This window comes from Lonchura striata, chromosome Z (assembly GCF_050655825.1).
Source record: "Lonchura striata isolate lonStrDom1 chromosome Z, ASM5065582v1, whole genome shotgun sequence".
Classification (NCBI taxonomy): Eukaryota; Metazoa; Chordata; class Aves; order Passeriformes; family Estrildidae; genus Lonchura; species Lonchura striata.
This window is the reverse complement of record NC_140740.1, coordinates 24411140-24433121: the sequence shown is the minus strand read 5'-3', so window position 1 is coordinate 24433121 and position 21982 is coordinate 24411140. Positions and strand designations below refer to the sequence as shown.

Genomic DNA, 21982 nt, shown 5'->3' with positions numbered 1-21982 from the left:
TAGCTGTCTTTAGTTAGGACTAGAGACCATAGAAGGCTTCATTCATGAAGCATTGTTTAGAAAAGAGTAGAGTAGTGTTGATGTAGGGAAGCTCAGAATTATCCCTTAAGGAGAAATGAATGAATTGTCATCAGAAGAATTGAGCTATCCAAGAAGAATGTGGGATTGAGCAGATCTGGAGCAGGCATGTCCCACGAGTTGTCTGCCTGAACTGGCCACCTGGAGGAGGCCACCTGGAGGACAGATTGAGGAAGATGAAGATGGTGAAGTAACCAGGAGATGCTCTGTTCCAGCTCTTGCTTTCAGCATGACTGGCAATAAAACCTCTAAACCCCCCAGAGCCCTGGAGTGTTCCCTTGCGTGTCACGCTGTGCCTAAGCTGGTCAGTGCCTTCCAAGCTGTGCGCTGCGGACGGGCTCTCCCGTTCACGGCTTTGCGCTGCTTCCGAGCGGCCCAAGGCTCTCCCCCTTGCCAGAGTGGCCCTGGCCTGCCCCACACACCTTCCCCGACAGCTGCCCCACACCGCCCCACCTGCCTGGCTGAGATGTTCCCCACCGTGCCCTTGTGTCCCTCCGTGCCAGCTGCCCCTCACGCTGGGTCAGGATGAGGGACCTGGCCTGGCTGTCCCCCGTTTCCTGGCGGTCACTTGGTGCTGAGGAGTAAAGGAGGGTCGAAAGGGCACGTCTTCCTTACGCTTCCCTCTCTTGAACCTCTGGGGCACCAAAGCGCCCTGCTCAAGGGGGCCTGAGGGCCTACACTGGGCTTTCCATGCTACCGTGTCATTCCTCCTTCTCCAAAGCCCTACAATTTGCTGGTTGATGTGAGCGGACTTGGAAATGGGGAAAATGAGATGCTTTCCAATGGAGGCAATCCTTCTGGGTAACTACTGCAGTGTTTCAGCAAGAGAATTTGAAGATAGTGCTGGGCCTTGCATCAATTGCATTGATTTTGAAATGCCACCCTCAGCTTCTGAAGTGTGAGGAGCCCAGGGTAAAGCTCCTTGAAAGACTGGACTGTGCTGTCCACCAGCAGAGGACTTGCGGGTGCGGAGTCACCAGGAAAGCAAGTCTGGCATCCTTGTTCTACAGGTGAACCGAGTTGATTTCCAGAGGAGTTGCGTGCACTTTTCCGCCCTCTCACGCAGTAATTTCTTTCTGCTTTCAAGCTGGCTCCTGGGTCTAGCTGAAGATTTTAACAGAGAGGGGAATGACTACAACTCATTTTCATTGGCATGTGGCTGTGCAAGTGTCCGCCAGGAATCTTACAGGGAGCATGGAGCCTGGGCAAACATCTGTGAGACTGCGGCTTTGGCCTGTTCCAAAGGGCCCTTCCTTGGGCTCGACATCTGCAGGGCGTTGCAGAGCAGTGGGCTGCAGGCTGCTGCCAGAGCTCCAACACAACACAACTGTGGCAGCCCAGGAACCACTGCAGAGCTCCTGTGGTTGTTCTGAGGCTTTCAGTGGCCAGAGAAAGAGCAAGCAGGACAAGAGGAGCTTTGTGTCAAGAGCTAAGCCAGCATCTCCCTGCCACAAAAGGGAGGCCGTGCAGCAAACAGAGTGGGAGAAAAAATCAGCATGCACCGGTGTGCTCAAGAAGCATCTGCACGCTGCAATACTCCTGGAAATTTATTTTCTTTGCTTCTTTTTCCCCCTACATGTCATGGAAGAAGCTGGCTTTTCAGAACCAACTAAGATGCCAGGGAGAAGAAGCACACTTGCTTTCTGTTCTCGCGTGCAGGCTGGGCCGCCGTGTCTTCTGAGTTGCCCTGGGACGCCTTGAGCTCTGGCTTATGGACTGGAAGGACATATTCTGCTGCTTCACGACTGAGCAGAACTTCCCAGGCTTTTCTTTTGCGTCATCTGTACAGAAGGTTTGGTTGCTGGGCACAACAAACCCAGAGCAGCTGCTATTGTGAGGTCAAGGGAGCGGTGCCACGTCACAGTGCCGCGTCACAGCACAGCGATGTCCCCGTGAGCCCGAGGCCTGGTTGTCCAGAGCAGCTTTTCCGCTCGCTCCCTGCAGGAGGATCCTTGCGACCAAGGAGTTCTCAGCAGACGGCCTGCACCCCGAGAGGAGTCTTGCTTTACCCCTTGGGTGGCATTCAGTGTGCGAAGCAGCAGAGCATGGCCAAAATGTTCGGGCAGGTCTGTGCCGCGGTTTGCACCATCTTTACCGTTGCTTATTCTGGATATTACCTGACCCACCTGACTCGTAAGTAAAGGTTTATCCTGGGGCTGGCGTCCCCTGGCTTTTGCTTCGCTCTGCTCTATATGCCGCGGTAGTGACCGAGTTGATCAGGGAACAAAACTGCCGTTAGGATGCCACCAGTTTGGTAAATCTCCTGCCAGCAGCATCAGCTAAGAAGGGGGTATCTGTACTGGGTGGTAGGTGCAGAGCGTTTGCAATGTAATTTGCAGCCTGCAGCGCTTGCCTTCCCTCCCCGGGACAGCGCGTGGCAGTGGAGTGTGTCATTTCCTCAGCTTGCTGCTTCAACCAAGACAACCTGGAAATTGTAGACTCTGAGGGGAGATGCTCAGAAGTACTTCTCAAAACCCTGTGGCTCTCTCCAGGAGTGAAGGAAAGCCCCTTTTGCTCCAAATGCTGCCATTTAGAGGCCTTGGCTGTGTGCCTTGACCCTTTCTAGGCTGCGCCAAGGTAGCCATTCTCCTGGCGATGCAGCACAAACTCCAGTCCAGTTAGGGTTTGCTGCTGAAGGCAGGAGCTGTTCTGGGGCCGCTGCAGCGGAGAGCTGCCACAGCAAAGGGGCCCTTTGTGGAAGCTTTGCTGTTGTATTGTCTTCCAGCAATTGATGGGAATGGCTTGTGCATGCAATTAAAAAAACGATCTATAAAATACTGGGAAGAGAAGAGGAAAAACTGCTTGAGCTGTTGCATTTCCTTGGCCGTGTTTCTGTTTCTTTCCTGGCAAAAGAGGCCCAAACGTAGACAGCGCCTACTCTAGTGTCCTTGTTTGTTCTCTCGCTTGCTGTGGGAAAGGGCTCTTGCTCCTGGAGGCATGTTGGGAAAGGGAAATGCTCTCCGTTGGGAATGACTTGTGCTGTGGGAGCCCCCAGCAAAAGGCACTTTTCTAAGGGCCTCTGGTTCCTTTTCCCTTGCTCCCTGCAGGTCACCTCACACGTGGATGGAGAAAAGCCTGTGCTTTGGTGAGTGGCAAAGGAACCCCTGACGTTGCTGGCGTGTTAGAACTGTGCAGCAAGCTGTGAGCTTGGCCTGTTGCAGTAGAGTGTAGAGTGCCAGCGTGGGAGGCTGAAGGAAAGGCCAGCTGCCTGGTGGCAGCAGTAGTAGCAAAGGGAGCACTGGCTCCTTCCTTATTTTCCCATCAAGAGCCTTTCAAGAGGTGAAAAGCAAATGTGACAGCTCCAAGGTGTCTTGCTGCTTCTAGCCAGCATGGAAGATCAAATGCACAGCAAGAGGCAGTAGCACCTCATGCAGCCATCTTCCTAGGGCTTTCATGACTCAGAATGCCACTTGTATCCAAGTCTATGATTTGCCCTTATTCTGGGTGCTTTCCCAGCGCAGTAGAAAGCAGCTGCTGCAAGGGTTGGCTGTTCCCAGTCTCTCTCACTTCTGTCTGTCTGCAGGGCTCAGCCGCAGGGTCAGCGCCTCGTCTGGCTGGCACTGTTACAGAGGGAGAGGCTGAAGAGGAGCAAAACAGCAGCAAGCTTCCAGCTGCTGTCCCTCCACAGGCTGAACTTGCAGAGCCAGTAAGTGGCATCTGAGGCTGGCACTGCCTTGGGTGCAGGGCCAAGCTTCAAGCCAGGCCTTCAAGCCCAGCCCTTGTTGCTTGCGGCTGAAGATGCTGGGGGCTGTGTGCCTGCCATGACCTAGTGCTGCTTCAGCCAAGCCAGGGAGCCCTGGCCAATGGGTCCTGAACTTTGACACTTGAGCATCACTTTGCTGGGATGCTGAGAGGGCTCGAGAATGCCTCTTGGCATCAGACAAGAGGCAGCATTCAATGATTCCCAGCGTAGAAATGAGCCCCTTGTGCCCCCTGGCGATGCGGGCCACCTGTGGCCAGCGGACAGAGAGGTCCAAAGACTCAGCTGACAGCCTTGCAGGATATTTGGGAAACACTGGCCCCTGGAAGGGACAAGCCACACTCCATGGACTACTTAGGTTCAGGCATGATGTAGACTGCGCTTCACTTGCACATGGTCAGAGCAGGGTTTGGTGAGGAGAATCCTAGAGGGCTCTGCATTGTAAAGGGCGGGTGGGGCTCAGCAGGGCTGGAATGCAGCCCCGAAGGGCCGCCCCCTAATGCCTGAAATACAGAGGGGAAATCGGTGAAAGGGATCAGAGAAGGGACACGCTCTGGGCTTCTGCTCAGACAGTTGCATGCCAGCTCCAGGGTGATTTCATTGCCCAGGAAAACACAGGAGGAGGAAGAACCGCAACAAGGCTCTGGAGCCCTGCTCTGATCTCTCTGCGGATCTTTGCAAGCCCATCAATGGCTAGTTCCACTTGTCGTGCAGAAAGGCCAGCACGATGGAGCATGGAAGTGGCCATGAGGGGCTGTATCGAAGTAGCCTTAGTGGTTTTCCCATTGCCTTTGGGAAGGGGATGTCCGAAAGCCCCCAGCTGAGGAGGCCTGGCGGTGGCCGACAGCATCTTCCGAAGGCCTTGCTTTTGCCGTGTGCTCTCCGGGGCATCTGTGCCAGCCGCCCTTCTGACGGGCAATCCTTTCTGGTCCCAGCTCAAGACAGGCTCTGCCATTCAACGTGCCGCTGGACCGGCATCGCCTTCAGCGGCCAGCTGTCCCCCAGCTGCCGGCACTTCATCCAGCAGCCCAGCCCAGCAGCCCGAAATGAGAGAGGAGCAGGGCCTGAAGACACTGAGTACGTCTGCCGTGTTTCTTGTCTGCCAGAGCAGTGCGTTGTCTGCCTGTCTCGGTGCAGGCTGCGCCAGAAGTTCCTCCTCGGTCTCAGAGGCGCTGAGGCCTCTCTGCAGAAGCTGTTGTTGTGCTTTGAGGCAGCGAGGGAGCGCTCGGGGTGTTCCTGCTGCCTCTGGGGGCACCTGGGCCTGGCTTGGCTCTGCCTGGGCTGCCTTTTGTGGCACGTCGCGAGTGACTGGCCCCTGGGAGCTCTCAAGCTCCTGACAGTGGGCATGCATTTTGGATTGTGTGGGCAGCAAGGCCTCCGGTTGAAAGTGAGCTCCTGGCACTGCTTTTGTCTCTCTCAGGGAGCATTGTGAGTCTGGGCGAGCCAATGAAGAAATACAGGGCATTTGAAGAACTTGGACGAGGGTAAGTGTGACGTCTGCTCCATAGAACAAACTGTGGGCCGGGTCTTCAGCTTGTGCAATATCCAGCGTGAAGTCAGGCCAGTTCCAAACGCGGTCAGCCTCGGGCTTTGCCTCCTGTCACCTCTCAGGACGGCTCAGTCAGAGCAGTCAGGAAGCATCAGCAAAGACAACTTGATGCAAGCGACGCCTTGCTGCAGCAGTGAGGAGCAGGACCTGGAAGATCTCCTGGCCCTGTGTCTGTATGGCCTCCAAGGGCACCTTGCCACTCAAGAGCTGTCTGAGGACAGTTCTTGAAGGCAGTGTTTTCAAAGTTAGTCTTCTCCAGATGTAAGCCCACTTGCACACTTGTGCGCAAAGCCACACAGAGATCGAGCCCCCCTTGCACTGGAATGGAACCAAGTGGGCGTGTGCCTTGGAGATTTGCACGGGTCCTTGGTCTCCATGAGGGAGCTCCGTGTTCCCTGTCCGGCATGGCAGAGGGCTGGTGGGCTGCCGTGCTGCCAGCTGAAGAGACGCTGCAGGCAGGCATTTTCTAAGGAGTCCAGGCAGCCTAGGGAGATCTCCTGCCTAGGCTTGCTTTCACTGCCAGGGCTATAAAGGGCTTTTTCTGCTGCCCTTTTCTTTCTAGGGGCTTTGGAGCTGTTTATAAAGCCCTCGACACCAGCACAGGACAACAGGTAAAGTGTCAATACCCGCGAGCAGTTTCTCCCTAAGCTCTGCTGTCTGGCAACAGGGCAGTTTGGCACAGCTCGCTGTGTCATGGCACGAGCGCTCGCTCCGTGTTCCTTGAGTCTCGTGCAGGGAGCGACTTCTCAAGTTAATGGTGGCCAATGTCTTTGTAGGTGGCCATCAAGATAATGTCTCTTCAGGAGAAGATGTCTGAGGAGCTGGCTGTCAATGAAATCTTGGTGATGAGGGACAGCAGGAATCCCAATATTGTCAGCTACTTAGACAGGTTGGGGTATTCTCACGTCTATGTAGCTTTAGACATCTGCATGTGCACGGGAGGAGTTTGCAGCTGGCTTTCAGTAATCTCTTCTGGCATGTGTAGCTTGGAGAGCAGTTGCAAAAGCCTGGGTCAGGCCCTCGGGTGCCTGAGCCGTGCCCATTCCTCTCTCTCCATGCCGTGGTTTCCTTCTTTCAGCTACCTGGTGGATGCGGAGCTCTGGCTGGTGATGGAGTTCATGGACGGCGGCACGTTGTTCGATGTGCTCCGGGCAGTGTACCTGGAGGAAGGACAGATAGGCGCCGTCTGTCGGGAGGTGAGGCGTCCCGCTTGTGCTTCCCCTGGCCTGCCCAGGATGGTTCTTGTCAGCTGGTGGTTAAGGAGAGCAGAGATTTCTTGGCCCCGGCTTTCTTTTGGCGCTGCTCTCACGACACAGAGCAGAAGAAAGAGCATTAATCTGAAGGGAACTGCCTGCTGGAGTCCCCGCACGCCTTAGGCTCTGTTCTTGCACTCTTCCATGCTGTCCGTCCTCTGGAGCTTGTGCACACTCACTTGTTTCATTTCCTGGCTTGCTCCTCTCAGCTTTGCCTCTGAATGTTTGTCTGGAGCCTGTCCGTCTGTCTGACATTCCTTGACATTCTAAGCCCGCATGCGGGTGGCAGAATTTCAAGCCGAGGGCAAAGGAGATGTCCTCAGCTTCAAAGCACGGCATTGCAGCCCAGATGGCGAGGGATTCTGAAACAGGTCTAATGTGCTGCTTCCTCCTCTGCTGCCACAGGGCTTGCAATGAAATCGTTGCCATGCTGCTTGCCAGCCAAAGGTCACGTGCTTGGTACCAATGGCAGGATGGACTCGTGCAAGCTCAGATGCCTTCGCTTTGAAATATCCAAAGCACTTCTAAGAGTGTTGAAGCAGCAAGCTCTTGCTCTTGACAGCGCTGTGCTAGTGCTCCCTCCTTCACAATTCCCTGAGAAAGCAGTCAACCTCTTGGAGCCCTTTCCTTTCTTCTGGGATCAAATCAGATGCTGAATGTTAACTTTCCTTCCCTCCTTTCTCTCTCAGTGCCTGCAAGGACTGCATTTCCTTCATTCCCGCCAAGTCATCCACAGGGACATCAAAAGCGGCAACGTTCTCGTGGGCATGGACGGATCTGTCAAGCTGGGTGGGTATCGCCCCTGCTCAGGGGCAGCCTTCCCCGCGTGTGCTGTGGGGCTGCTTTTTGGTGACTGCCACTTCCCCAGAAGCGCTGCTCAGCCAGCACGTGAATCGTGAGGGTGTTTCTGAAATGGCCAATGCCCTATTTCCCTGGCTCCAGCCACGGGGAAGGCGAGCTCAGCTGCCTTTTCAGCTAGACTGGGCATGGCCTTGGCAGGCTTGGAGTGGGCCATCCTTTAGGCCGGTTTGCCAGCGGTGGCTGGCTTTGACAGGCTTTGTTTTTCTCCTCAGCTGACTTTGGCCTCTGCGCTCAGCTCAGCCCTGAGCGCAGCAAGTGCAGCTCCAGAGTGGGCACTCCCAGCTGGATGGCCCCGGAAGTGGTGAGAGGAGAAGCCTACGGCCCCAAAGTGGACATCTGGTCCCTGGGGATCATGGGGCTGGAAATGGTGGAAGGGGAAGCTCCTTACGAGAGGATGGCCCGTGTCAGGGTAAGGTGCAACTTAGAAAAGGGGCTCTGTGTGGAGAGAGCTGTTGTGGCTAGGAAAGGAGCAGCTAGAGTGTCCTCTTCCATCCATGTGTTGTAGGTTTTTGAACTGATAGAAATGAACGGGCCCCCGAAACTGCAGAACCCCAGGCACCACTCGGCTCTCCTGCGCGACTTTCTGCGCTGCTGCCTGCAGGCAGACGAGGACAGGCGCTGGTCTGCCCAGGAACTCCTGCAGGTGAGAAAAAGCAAAGGGGCAAAAAGCCCTGCCAGCTGAGGACACCTGCATCCAGGGATCAAGAGGAGTGTGGGCTGCGTGGGTGAGGCAGCTTCCAGGAGAGGAAGGCCCACGGGGAATGTGCTGCCCTCGGTCCTCTTGGTGTGTCTTTTGGGCAGCCAAGGAGTCCTGCTTGGGCCCGTGAGGATGTGCTCGTGGAAAGTAACGGGGGTTCCCTTCTTTTTGGTTTTTCTTCCGGGCAGCATCCGTTTGTGACCTCAGGCGAGCCAGCCTCCAGCCTGGCTGCTCTGGTCACCTCAGCCAAGCAAGTGCTGGAAGACTGGAGAGGAGACGCTTGCGCCTGAGGAGGCCCTTGTGCCGTGCCAGCTCCGAGCAGGGGCAAGGGGATGTGTTGTGTTTGGGCAGAGATTCAGCCATCCCCTGACTTTTTAATAAGGGGCTGTGCTGTAGATAGGAAATGTAATGGTTCCGGAATTTTCTTAGTTTAGCTAGGTTCAACTTAAACCGTTGTTGGGGTTTTTTTTTCATGAAAAGATTAACTTTTAAAACTTAAGGAAATTCAGGCAGAGAATTCAAAGGACTGTAGAATCTAGATAGCTTAGATAGTAGAGGATAGTTTAGCTTAGAATATAGTCTTGTTAATTTAGGTAAGTTCTGAGCTCTCTTTTAAGTAGAAAAGAATGAATTGTCATAATCAGAATTAAGCTGTGAGAGGAAAAGCTGTGATGCAGCAGAAGTGCACTGTGCAGGCGCTACAAGCTGTCAGCCTGATCAGGCCAGCTGCCGGGCAGAATGATAAAGATGCCGAAGTAGTGAGGGGACACTTTGTTTCAGCCAGAGTGGCAATAAAACTCTGACATAGGCCGAGCGTTGGAAGACTCCCTTCCTTGCCATGCTCTAGCTAAGCTGGACAGTCCCTTGCAGAGGCCCAGAGATCACGCTGAGGTAAGCAGCTTTGCTTACCGCAAGTGGGGAAAGCAAGTGCAGGAAAACTGGCGTGCAGACGCCTGCGCCTGAGGAGGCCCTCGTGCCCTGCCAGCTCAGGGGAGGGAAACGGGGATGGATCGTGCATAGGCAGAGCTTCAGCCATCCCCTGAGTTTTACGAGGAGCTCTGCTGTAGATAGGAAATGTAATGTTTTGAGGTTTTCTGAGCTTAGCTGTCTTTAGTTAGGACTAGAGACCATAGAAGGCTTCATTCATGAAGCATTGTTTAGAAAAGAGTAGAGTAGTGTTGATGTAGGGAAGCTCAGAATTATCCCTTAAGGAGAAATGAATGAATTGTCATCAGAAGAATTGAGCTATCCAAGAAGAATGTGGGATTGAGCAGATCTGGAGCAGGCATGTCCCACGAGTTGTCTGCCTGAACTGGCCACCTGGAGGAGGCCACCTGGAGGACAGATTGAGGTAGATGAAGATGGTGAAGTAACCAGGAGATGCTCTGTTCCAGCTCTTGCTTTCAGCATGACTGGCAATAAAACCTCTAAACCCCCCAGAGCCCTGGAGTGTTCCCTTGCGTGTCACGCTGTGCCTAAGCTGGTCAGTGCCTTCCAAGCTGTGCGCTGCGGACGGGCTCTCCCGTTCACGGCTTTGCGCTGCTTCCGAGCGGCCCAAGGCTCTCCCCCTTGCCAGAGTGGCCCTGGCCTGCCCCACACACCTTCCCCGACAGCTGTCCCACACCGCCCCACCTGACTGGCAGAGTGTGGGAACTCATAATATCTCTCAGACATTTTTAGAGATTCTAGGCCATGGTCAGATGCAGTCTGGACCCCGGCAGGCAGCTGGATTTAGCTGTGATTTCGAGTTTGAACCATGGAATGAATTACGAACTTTGAAGGTGGAACAAGCAGTCACAAAATGCTAGATAGTATAGTAAATGCAGTCACAAAGTAGAGAGAAAAATTTTTTGGTAGTGTACAGGGGGGTTGTAGTGCATGTACAGGGGGTTTTTTTCTTTGTACATGGGAGTCAGAAGTTCTAAGATGGAGGAAAGTGGGCTGAACCCATCCTTCTTCTTTCTTCTTCCTTACCTCCATGTTCTTGGTGATGTTGGCACTCACAGATTGGTTTAGAATAGAGAAACACTTGGCAACGTAGGTAATAGGTATTGGGGAATAATTGTAAACATGTTATACGTAATATGTCTTATAAAAGATAGCAGCAGCCCTGGGTGGGGGGAGAGGAGAAGAAGACACCAGACAGTGAGGGTGTCAGGAGTGTGTGCCTCTCTGCCTGGGCCGCTGACCAAAGGGCCGCAGCTCGAGGACCTCATCTGTTAGATAACTAGCAATAAATCATCTTGAGAACGAACAAGAAGAGGCTGCAGAGTTTTTCTTTGGGAACACGGGTTGGAGGAGAAGCTTTACCACCACACGAGACCCCAGACCAAATCTGGGGTTCTCACATCTGGCTTCCCTGGGTGGGCACCAGCAAGAAGACTGAAAAGAAACATCAAACAACATCCAGCCTGCATCAGCGGAGAAGAAAAATAAAAAGAAGGGCAGAGCACACACTCGCCGTAAATTCCAAGAAGAGAGGGAGCGGACAGCTCGAGATAAGAACCTGACCTTCACCGAAACAACTCGCCTCGGGGACTTTCCAGGGAGGAGACGACCCAGAAGTGTGCCTGGGATCTCTCACCTGTGACCTGCTGGACGGTAATCAGTGCCATCTCCGGACTGACCTCGGGCCAACACAGCTTTTGGTGAGAACGGTCAAAATTAAGAACATGGGGGGGGGAATTCTCCCAAGAGGAAAAAGAAATAGTATCTGCCTTCCAGGGCATCATCTCTGCCCATCCGGTGGAGATTGCTCAAAAGGAGCTGAAAGATTTATTATTATGGGTGAGGTGTAACTTCCCACACTCAGATCCAGATTTATTGTATGAGCCAAATTTTTGGCAGGAAATTAATAAGAAATTATATTATCAGGCTATAAAAATAATTAGCTTGCCGCAAAACTTTTATCATCAGCAAAAACAGTTTTAGAGACACTCTCACAACACGGCAGCTCAAGCCAGGCAGCTACGGCTCCTGGTGAAAAACGGGGGGGGGACAGTCCGGCCAGCAGCTTGGGACAGCCCCTCTCAACACAGACAGAGGGCAGGCAGGATTGCTTCCTGTGGAAAATCAGGGAGATGATACCCCATTGCATCCCGTGTCCCAGGGTTCTCACTGTTCCTCAGTTTCCCAAGAGTCCCTAAGCTCCTCCGATGCAGAAATTCCCCAGACGGAGGCGGGCGAGCCAGGCACAGCCGCGACCCTCAGTGGGGGGAAGGCATTGCCCGAGTCCAAACCCACGGTGGGGGCAGCGGCGGCGGCAGCAGCCCCAGTGGAGGAGGGTGCGAACGTGAGCGCAGAGCAGGGGGAGGAGGGAGAGGAAAGTGCCTCCACATCTGCGCAGGCTGGGAGTTCAAAACAGCCCGCACAGAAAGCGAGGCCGGGGAGAGCGGCGGGGGCGGGATGGATCGGGGCGAAAGCGGGGGGTGCGAGTGCGACGGTGGTACGCTCGGAGCGCCTGGTGACGCGTTCAATGTCGAGAATCCGTGAGGCCGCAGAAGCGGCCGCCCAAAGGGCGCGGGAACTTCGCTCCCTGACCGCGGCAGCCAGGGCTGCCGAGGAAGCGGCAGAGGGACAGCGGGAGGCGTTCCTCGCTGCAGCTCAGGCGGCGGGCATGCGCGTGAAGGTCGAGCAGAACCCGACAGCCACGGGTGAAGGGGATTTCTCACATTTCAAACGCGTGGAACAGGCACACAGGGGGCGGAGCCGACGCGCGCGGGCTGTGGGTGCTGGCATGGAGCCAGGAGATGGGCAAAGTGAGACGGAGACATCGGGGCTGGAATGGGAACAGGAGGGTGGATACGTCAGCCTTGGGGGAGATGGCAGTGGCTCTGATTCGGAGGCGGTGCGGGGCGGAGCGTGGCCAAAGCATAGCCTGGGTTGGAGAAGGAGTGTTCACTCCCCTGAGATGAGGCAGGCAGGGATGGGGCGTGGCCAGGAGGTAAACATTCCTCAGGGCACCGTTCCATCACAGTTCCCATGGCAACAGACGGCCCAAGCTCACGGCCAATCCCTGTCTGCTTCTGACATGACCAAATTAGAACAGTTGTTACAACAAGAGTCAGTTTCATCAACTGCAGGGATTGCAAACGTGAATCAGTTATTAGGAGAAATGCTCAAAGGTTTATCGGGAATTAGTGCGGGATTTGCAAATGTAAATCAGTTGACAGAAGAGGTGTTAAAATGTTTGTCAAAAGTGCAGATTGAAGAGCAAAGTGCGGTTCCGACCTCAGCTGGTCAGGCGGCAGCGCCATCTAGCGGCGGAACCACAACATTGCAACAGGCTTCGCAGAACTTGTCGGGTCGAGGCACTGCGCCACCCAGTGGTGGGACTGTGACATTGCAGGACTTTTTTCCAGTCTCTTAGAAGAAAAAATCCAGGGTGAAAAAAGTCACATCTGCACAGCAGCAGGAACCTCCACTGACACCGGAACAGTGCGGGACTCAGGACACTTCTGCTGAGGCGCAGCAACGGGAGGAAACGACACGCATCACCGCTTCGGAGGGTGTCCCAGCTTGGACAATTCCAAAATCAAGGTCTGCCAAACTTTCGGGGCAGGGAGAGTCAATTCTAATATCAAAGGGGGTTGTTGAATTTCTTTTACGATATTTAAGCACAGCCTTGGAGTCACAGCCAGAACTGTTGGTTCATCTTCCAAAAATTTTCCAAATAATGCAAGGCAGTCGTGTGTTCTCCTCCACAGCAGATGCTTCACTTTTCTCCAGAGGCTTCCACCCTTCATCTTCGCAGATGCTGCAGACGCCATTGGTATCGGTGAGTGCTGCTGCACCAGAACTGCAGCCACAGCACATGACTCCACTCTACAGGCAAGTACCCACTGAATTTACAGCTTTGCAGAGCGCAAAAGTGGACTGGCAGGACATTCGAGCAGAGTTGGAGAAAGAGAAAGGTTTATTGCAGGGCTCGGGAAATATAATGATGCCAGTGAACTATGACTCTCAGGGCCAAAACCCGAGATGGGAACGCCTGGACCATGGAGCAATCAAAGATTTAGCTAAGGCCATTCGGGACAATGGGTTGTCATCACCATATTTCAAGCAAATGTTAAAAAGTATTTTTGGAATGTATGACTTAACACCGTATGATCTTAAATATCTTGCGACATCAGTTCTTACAGACACCCAAGCTCTCATGTGGCAGAAGGCGCGGAGGAGATCCCTGGAGGAGCTGAGAGCCAGATACCAGGGCAGGCTGAATGCGAAACTCACCGTGGTGCAGCTTGCTGGTGATCCTCCTGAGGACGATCCAACTCCACAGGCGGTGAGGCTCCCGCGTCACGTGCTCAGTGACATCAAAGAGGCAGCATGGAGGGCGATTCTTCAAATTGCTCCAGCGGGGGTCCAGGACACAATCTACACCGAGATCAAACAAGGTCCTGCAGAGCCATTTTCTTCATTCGTGGATCGTCTTTCTCAGGCGGTGGAGCGGCAGGTGAGCGAGGAGGGAGCAAAACCACACCTGATCAAAAGCCTCGCATTCTCCAATGCCAATCCGGAGTGCAGACGGATCATCAGCATGATGCCGCACCAGGCCACCTTGGCAGACATGATCGAGTCGTGCAGCAAGGTGGGGACACCACAACATGTTGCTTCCATCATGGAGGAACACTTGGGGGATCAAATTGAAAAACGTGTTAGGGAAGTTCTTGCAAATTATACAAAGAGCAACCCTAATGCAGAGAGACGGTGCTTTGGGGGTGGGGCACAAGGACATATTAAAAGGAACTGCCCACAACTTTCAAAGCCCAACAAGCCACCAGACCTTTGCCCTCGGTGCAGGAGAGGGAAACATCTCGCAAGTGAGTGTCACTCACAGACAGATGTGGATGGGAAACTTCTTCCTATTCCGGGAAACGGGAAAAAGAGCGTGAATCAACGCCAGCGCGCTCAGACACAAATCCTGGCAGTGACACAAAACCAGCAGGGACAATCCTCAGGGAGCAACAAACAGAACCCCTCAGCAGAGCAATCTCCAAAATCCCCAGCGACCCAGACTTGGTACCACCCGGATTCCAATGCGTCCTGGCAACCTCCAAATTGACGTGTCTTTTGGACAATAGCCATGCAGTGATACCTACAGGTGTCACAGGGACTTCTTGGAAAAGGCAGGATTTTTTAATAATGGCCAGGGACAGGAGCAGTATCCTTGGACTTGTTGTTTATCCATCTTTGATTTCAGCAAACCATAATGAGGAGTTGATGGTCACGGCAAAAGCCTTGCGACCACCTCTGACAATTCCACAAAACACACCGATTGCTCGAGCTATGGCTTTGCCATCTCATCCAGAAAGGCAAGCCATGCCGGTGTTCAACAAACGGGACTCTTTTCCTGGTGATCAAGCAGAAGTGCATGCATCTTGGGTGAAACATTTGAGCCGGGATCGTCCCATTGTTATTTGTCAGTTGACTTGTAACGAGAAGACAATTGCTATTACAGGGATGCTTGACACAGGAGCGGATGTTACAGTTATTTCATACATTTTTTGGCCTCGGGAATGGGACTTGGTTGCACCTTTGGGTTCTCTCACAGGCATAGGGGGGAGTTCCCTGTGCATGCAAAGTGAGAACGCAATTGTTGTCACAGGTCCGGGAAAAAAGACAGCAGTTGTCCGTCCTTTCATTGTGCAAAAGCCCATCACAGTATGGGGAAGGGACCTTTTGGCACAATGGGGACTGAAATTAGAATTGGATTTTTGACAGGGGTCACTGTGGCACTCGCCACTTTGAAACTGACCTGGAAAACAAATGATCCTGTTTGGGTGGATCAGTGGCCCCTGGAGCAGAAAAAATTGAGTGCATTGAAAAAGTTGGTCCAAGAACAGCTGCAGAAGGGACACATCAAACCAACAAACATCCCATGGAATTCCCCAGTGTTTGTCATTCACAAGAAAACTTCAGGGTCTTGGAGACTGCTTCATGATCTCAGGAAAATCAACGAGGTCATTGAGGACATGGGGCCACTGCAGCTTGGGCTTCCATCTCTCTCGATGATCCCGAGGGACTGGTCGCTTGTGATCATTGATCTCAAAGACTGTTTTTTCAGCATTCCACTTCATCCAGATGATGCTCCACGCTTTGCATTTTCTGTCCCAAGCATCAACAGAGAAGAACCTTTGCAGAGATACCACTGGACGGTTCTTCCTCAGGGACTCAAAAACTCTCCAAGCATTTGCCAATGGTACGTGGCCCAAGCTTTGCATCCAGCACGAGAGAAACATCCAAAACCAAAAATTATCCATTATATGGATGATTTGCTCATTGCAGCACCAACAAAACAGGAGGTGCAAGAAGTTCGTGACTGTGTGATTGCGCAGGTGCAAAAAGCAGGACTGGAAATTAGTACACCAAAAATACAGGAAATTGCACCTTGGAAATACCTAGGGTGGAAGATCACGAAACAAACAATAAGGCCACAGAAACTGGAAATCAACACAAAGGTCACCAATCTCCAGGATTTGCAACAGCTTTTGGGAGAGATCAACTGGATGACACCGATCCTGGGAATTACCAATGACGACATCTCGTCGTTGCTCGATCTTTTGAGAGGGGACAATAACATCAAATCTCCCAGAACTCTGACGCCTGAAGCAAAAAGGGATCTTGAAAAGATCACAGACATGATTCAGCAGAAACAAGCACATCGCTTTGTAGAATCATTGCCTTTTCATTTAGCAGTGTTGGGGGAAACAGCACAGTTATATGGGTTGATTTTTCAATGGGATTTGTCTCAAGTGGACCCTCTTTTGTTGATAGAGTGGGTTTTCTTAGCTTACAGGCCCTCAAAAACAATTCTCACGGATTTAGAAATGGTAGCACAGATTATTATTAAGGCGAGAACCAGGTTGCTGACAATGTCAGGCAGAGATTTCTCAGTTATTCATGTTCCTTTGAAAAAAGTATATTTTGAATGGGCGATGCAGAAATCACAGGATTTTGCAATAGCTTTGTTAGGTTATCCAGGAATTTGTACTGTTCATTTTCCAGCTCACAGGATGCTGAATGCGAAAGTAAGTCTCAGAGAAAAGCCAAAAATAAGCCAGGAACCAGTGGATGGGGTGACAGTGTTCACCGATGGTTCAGGAGAAACTCACAAATCAGTAGTTACATGGCAAAATTCAAAAACAGGGGAGTGGGAATCAGACATAAAAATGGTACAGGGTTCACCACAAATTGTGGAATTGGCAGCAGTTGTCAGGGTTTTTCAATTGTTTCAGGAACCTCTCAATCTGGTCACAGATTCAGCATATGTTGCAAATGTGGTCAAACGGTTGGAGGGGTCACTTTTGAAACACACTGACAATGAAATTTTATATTCATATCTGTCATGCATGAGGACAATTTTGGAAAATAGAGAACACAAATATTTTGTTACACATATCAGGGCACACTCATCACTCCCAGGGTTCTTAGCAGAGGGAAATGCTCAAGCAGACAGACTGACAATGACCATATCTCAGACATTGCCGGATATTTTTGAGCAGGCAAAATTGAGCCATGCATTTTTCCATCAGAATGCACAGGCATTGATGGAATCCTTTAGCCTCTCCAAAAGTCAGGCGAGGGAGATCATCAATGCTTGTCCAGACTGTCAGCTTGTGCAGCCTCCTGCGTCTACAGGAGCTGTCAATCCAAGGGGATTGCAGAGTCTTCAGCTCTGGCAGGCTGATGTCACAAAATACCCATCTTTTGGGAGGCTCAAAAATATCCATGTTTCAGTAGACACATTTTCAGGGGCGATTTTTGCATCATTACATACAGGGGAAACCGCAGAACATGCCTGCAGACACATTTTGCAAGCTTTTGCATCACTCGGGGTGCCACAAGAAATAAAAACAGATAATGGTCCAACTTATACAGGCAAAATGCTTGACAAATTTTTGAAAAAATGGGGAGTGAAACACATTTTTGGTATTCCTTATTCTCCCTCAGGTCAAGCAATCATTGAAAGAACACATCACACCCTGAAATCCCTTTTGGATAAACAGAAAAGGGGAGAGGCAGGCTCAACACCTTATATGCGGCTGAACAAAGCTCTGTATGTATTGAATTTTTTAAATGGTTCTTTCTCAGAGCCCACACCACCAATTGTTAGGCATTTTACAAACAGTACACAAGCAAAGTTAAGGGAAAATCCTTTGGTTTTGATCAGAAATCCGGAATCAGGACAAATTGAAGATCCATTTACATTAATAACTTGGGGCAAGGGTTTCGCTTGTGTTTCCACCGAGCGAGGACCAAAGTGGGTGTCGGCGAGGCACGTGAAACCTTTCCGGGTGCAGACGCAGGTGGATGCAGACCCGAGGAGCAAAGAAGAGAGCACGCAGACGGAGGCAGACAAGGACGCTGCAGACGTCTCGTCAGACAACAATTGATTATTCAGAGACTTGGGGTTTTTCGGGGAATTAAGTGTCATTTGAACATTGCTGCATTGCAGGGTTTTTCACAAAGGTTGGGGACATGGACATGGAGTTCAGACAGGTAGTGTTCATGTGTCTCATTCTCTTGTCCGTTGCTTTGGACAATGAGACAGACTTTCCCATGAAACAACCAAGGGAAAATGTGTGGGAAACTTTGGCAAAGGCAGCGGGTCTAGACAGTATTTGTCTGACTCATTCAAAGCCAGGGAAACCATTTTCAACATGTTTGGTAGGTGTGCCAGTGAAGGAGTGGCCGATTCCAAAAAATATCCCTCCAAAGGTTTTAAAAACCTTTTCAGATCCTATGGAAGGGTGGCATGTTTGGACACCATACCTTCCTGTGGCTCACCTGGAACCTCCAGAGCTAGATATTTTTGGGTCAACAAAAATAAAATATTGCATCAAATTTGATCCAGTGGGAGTGGCAAAGACAGATAATCATACAATAGATGTCACTCCAAATCAATCTTTTTATAAAAATGCATCATCTTGGTGCAATTACACCAAGGTGACAAGCAAAGCATCCCTTCAACACCCAGTCACTTTACCGAAGGGAGTGTTTTTGATTTGCGGGGACAGAGTTTGGCCTGCTATCCCTGCAAAAATCAAGGGCGGTCCATGCAGCATTGGGGAGCTCTCATTGATAGCACCTGATTTGAAAACTTTAAAGGAACAGACACGCAGGGAAAAAAGATCCCTTGATCAATATAGTCCGAATTGTGATGATGATGTCTATACCTGGGACAAGGCTCGGAGAATTGCAGTTGCAATTTTCTCACCCCAAACAGCATCGGGGGTGGCCTTGACACAATTGGACCACATAGCTTGCTGGTTGAGCAAACACAGTCGTGCCATTTCGTCTGCACTGAGTGACATGTTAACAGACATCAGCAGTGCAAGACAGGCAGTGCTTCAAAACAGGGCGGCAATTGATTATTTGCTGCTGTCACATGGGCACGGATGTGAAGAATTTGAGGGGATGTGCTGCATGAACTTGTCAGATCATTCAAAATCCATTCATGAAAATATAAAACAAATAGAAAGTAGTATCACCAAGCTGAAAAAAGTAACAGGGTCCTGGTGGGATGATTTCTTTAACCCTTTTGATCTCTCACCAGTGTGGAAAGAAATTTTGAAAGTAATATCTTATATTCTTATAGGGCTTGTAGTTCTTCTGCTTGTCATGCCATGCATTTTCATGTGTATTTGAAGGGCCTTGAACAAAGTGGCAAAGCAGGTGTTTTTGGTTCAAACAGGGAGGGGAGATGTGGGAACTCAAAATGTCTCTCAAACATTTTTAGAGGTTCCAGGCCAATGTCAGAGGCAGTCTGGACCCTGGCAGTCAGCTGGAATTAGCTGTGATTTCCAGTTTGAACCATGGAATGAATTACCAACTTTAAAGGTGGAACAAGCAGTCACAACGTGTTAGATAGTATAGTAAATGTACTCACAAAGTAGAGGGGAACAATTTTTGGTAGTGTACAGGGGGGTTTTAGTGCATGTACAGGGGGGTTTTTACTTTGTACATGGGGGTCAGAAGTTCTAAGATGGAGGAAAGTGGGCTGAACACATCCTTCTTCTTTCTTCTTCCTTACCTCCATGTTCTTGGTGATGTTGGCAATCACAGATTGGTTTAGAATAGAGAAACACTTGGCAACGTAGGTAATAGGTATTGGGGAATAATTGTAAACATGCTATACGTAATATATCTTATAAAAGATAGCAGCAGCCCTGGGCGGGGGGAGAGGAGAAGAAGACACCAGACAGTGAGGGTGTCACGAGTGTGTGCCTCTCTGCCTGGGCCGCTGACCAAAGGGCTGCAGCCCGAGAACTTAATCTGTTAGATAACTAGCAATAAAACATCTTGAGACCGAACAAGAAGAGACTGCGGAGTTTTCCTTTGGGAACACGGGTTGGAGGAGAAGCTCTACCACCACACGAGAACCCCAGCCAAACCCGGGGTTCTCACAAAAGGGGAAATGCATCTAAATTTATTAGGATAACCAGTTACTTTGCAAATAGACTGATAGAGAAACTTAGCAATTTTTGCTGGAGAATGGTTGCAGGAGAGGGGTCATGGATTAATGGAACAGTTATTCATTGATACCACTGTTTAAGACCCCAGAATCAGAATCAGCCTGTGTCTGGCCTGGGAACAAAACTTGGGAAACAGGCTCTGTGTCTAGGCCTGGGAAACTGTACAAGGTCTCTCTAGGCCTGGGAAATAGAGCAAGTTCGGAATGAGATAATAAGGACAGGCATAGCCTCAAAGATATGCTCTGTCCTTGGAAGGCATGACTTAGCAATGAGTACTTGGCTTGGAGAACTTAGCTACAGCTGTAACCACCCGTAGGAGAAGTAAAACAAAGACCTTTGTAAACTTGACCAATGAGAGCTGTTGCTGACTTTGCTTGTAGCAAACCCTATATAAACTGACAGGATTTTTGAATAAAAGAAGCTTGCTTATCAATCATACTGACTGTGCTTGTCTTCCCTCTGCCCGCGTAATCACCACTTGTCCATTCTTTGTACAGAACAATCTTTTAAACGTTTTTAACTTAATGTGAACATGATACATTCCTAACCTTCATATTGCAACATATTTTCTAATTACATGATTCTGTAAGCCCTTGTAGACCATGTGCAATTTCTACAGGAGGTCGTCGTCAGCCTCTGGTGGTCGTTTTGGTTGAAGGCTCAGAAGGCTTCCTCGGGCTTCAGCTGTTTTACCTCTGTTTCTGCACATGCTCTACAAGATTGTCTGCTCAAATAGCCACTGGTGAGACTTTTGCAGTTAGCTGCTTCTGCTAAATTTGCTGATTTCTAGAAAGTGCTTCATTCCCATCCCCGGGTACAAAGTAACTACTTCTTTCTGCACAGCTTTTAGCCTAGCTCAAGCATTATCTCATTGCCTCGGCACCTAAAAGAAGGTAGGGAGGAGGGGGCAAACCAGTGAGAGTGATTGGTCACTATCTTGTTACCCAGGTATCAATTCTTAGATTAACTAAGGGCTATTCTTGTCCATAAAGTACGTGTGGGAATACCACAAGGACAGAGGAAACGCATGGATTTGGAGCGCTGGGGTTGGCACCAAAGTCCTGCTCTTGAGAGGGGTGCAGGGACACAGGGAATGTCAGAGGACAATGAGAGACGGGAACATGAGGCCATAATGGGCCAGGCATGATCCTGCACAGGATGGCAGCAAAGAAACTTCCTCACCATGGCTCTGGCACTCCAGGGCACCCCAGAAAGGGCCGAGGAGTCCTATGTGTAACCAGGAGGGAAGACTGACATCACTGTGGGTCCCAGCATTCGCCAGTCCCTTGCTGGCCATTCAGTGCACACTGGGGACGCTGGGCATGTGTGGGACATGGGGATGGGGTGCACAAAGTTAAAGGGGGACCCCAAAGTGGAAGGAGTGGAAGCCAAAATCGCTGGGTGGAGATGCCCAAAAAGGAGGTGTGGTATCCCAAAATGAACGGAGGACACCAGAAAATTGGGGCAATCCCCCAAAAGGACACACAAAACTGTTCCCTCCCTCCATTACTTACCAACAAGAACTATCTACCAACTGCGATAATCACATCAGGACCATTTATTCCATAACCAGCTAAGAACAGGACTGAAGAGTAGTTTTGTAGAGTAGGATTGTAGAGTAGGATTATAGTTTAGGATTGAAAATAAAGCTTCTGAAACTTTAACTTGCCTGGAAGATTCCCTTTTTTTCACCCTGGGAATACACTCAGCATTTCCTTCTGAGTTGTCAGCTGTCTCTTAAAGCTACAAAGTGACATTTCTTGGTGTCTTTGGTACGGTTTGAAAGTGGGGATGGCTCTTCTTCATTCATGCCCTCCAGACTACACTGCCCTTGGCATATGGGCCACTGGCCCCACTTGGCACATCTGTGGCATTCTAGATGCAGGCAGAACCAAAGCAGAAGTGGTGCAGCCGCAGACATCTCTGTGATGTCGCTTCAATCCTATGAGCTCATACAGCTTTTTGTGATGTCACAATGACATCACTGTGATGCCACAGAGCTGCCTGCGATGTTGCATGGACATCCCTATGATGTCATACTGACTTCTCTGTGATTTCACACAGCTGATGTCACACTGACCTCTTGGTGACATCACACAGCTGTCTGTGATGTCACATGGACATCACTGTGAAATCACACAACCTCCTGTTATGTCACACAGACATCTCTGTGATGTCACACAGCTCTCAGCGCTGTCACATCCACATTTCTGTGACGTCAGGATGACATATCTGTGATGTCACACAGCTGTCTGTGATGTCACACTGACATTTTTGATGTCACAATGACATAATTGTGATGTCACACAGCAGTCTGTGATGTAACCCTGACATCTCTGTAACATCACACAGCTCTCTGTGAAGTCA

General features: G+C 50.7%; 1 protein-coding gene and 1 pseudogene across 1 annotated transcript; both read left to right on the top strand.

The window, feature by feature from the left end:
• Window positions 1-603: 603 nt before the first annotated feature.
• Window positions 604-8428, top strand: LOC146763725 (serine/threonine-protein kinase PAK 3-like). Its single transcript, XM_085568000.1, has 15 exons — window positions 604-649; window positions 1030-1143; window positions 2023-2211; window positions 2645-2655; window positions 3126-3163; window positions 3602-3615; window positions 4679-4855; window positions 5199-5262; window positions 5890-5938; window positions 6104-6216; window positions 6406-6523; window positions 7270-7369; window positions 7654-7850; window positions 7947-8084; window positions 8327-8428. Exons 1-15 carry the CDS (start codon window positions 604-606, stop codon window positions 8426-8428), a joined length of 1470 nt encoding a protein of 489 aa, XP_085424126.1.
• Window positions 8429-14500: 6072 nt separating this feature from the next.
• Window positions 14501-19804, top strand: LOC146763724 (uncharacterized; annotated as a pseudogene).
• The last annotated feature ends 2178 nt before the right edge of the window (window positions 19805-21982 follow it).

What these genes read in the sequence shown, in the direction of transcription:
- LOC146763725 (XM_085568000.1), top strand. Translation starts at nt 604, where the DNA reads ATGAGGGACCTGGCCTGGCTGTCCCCCGTTTCCTGGCGGTCACTTG. An exon ending in CTTTTCCGCCCTCTCACGCA is followed by an intron (nt 1,144 to 2,022) that starts GTAATTTCTTTC and finishes CGCTCCCTGCAG; the next exon opens with GAGGATCCTTGCGACCAAGG. An exon ending in TAGGCGCCGTCTGTCGGGAG is followed by an intron (nt 6,524 to 7,269) that starts GTGAGGCGTCCC and finishes TTTCTCTCTCAG; the next exon opens with TGCCTGCAAGGACTGCATTT.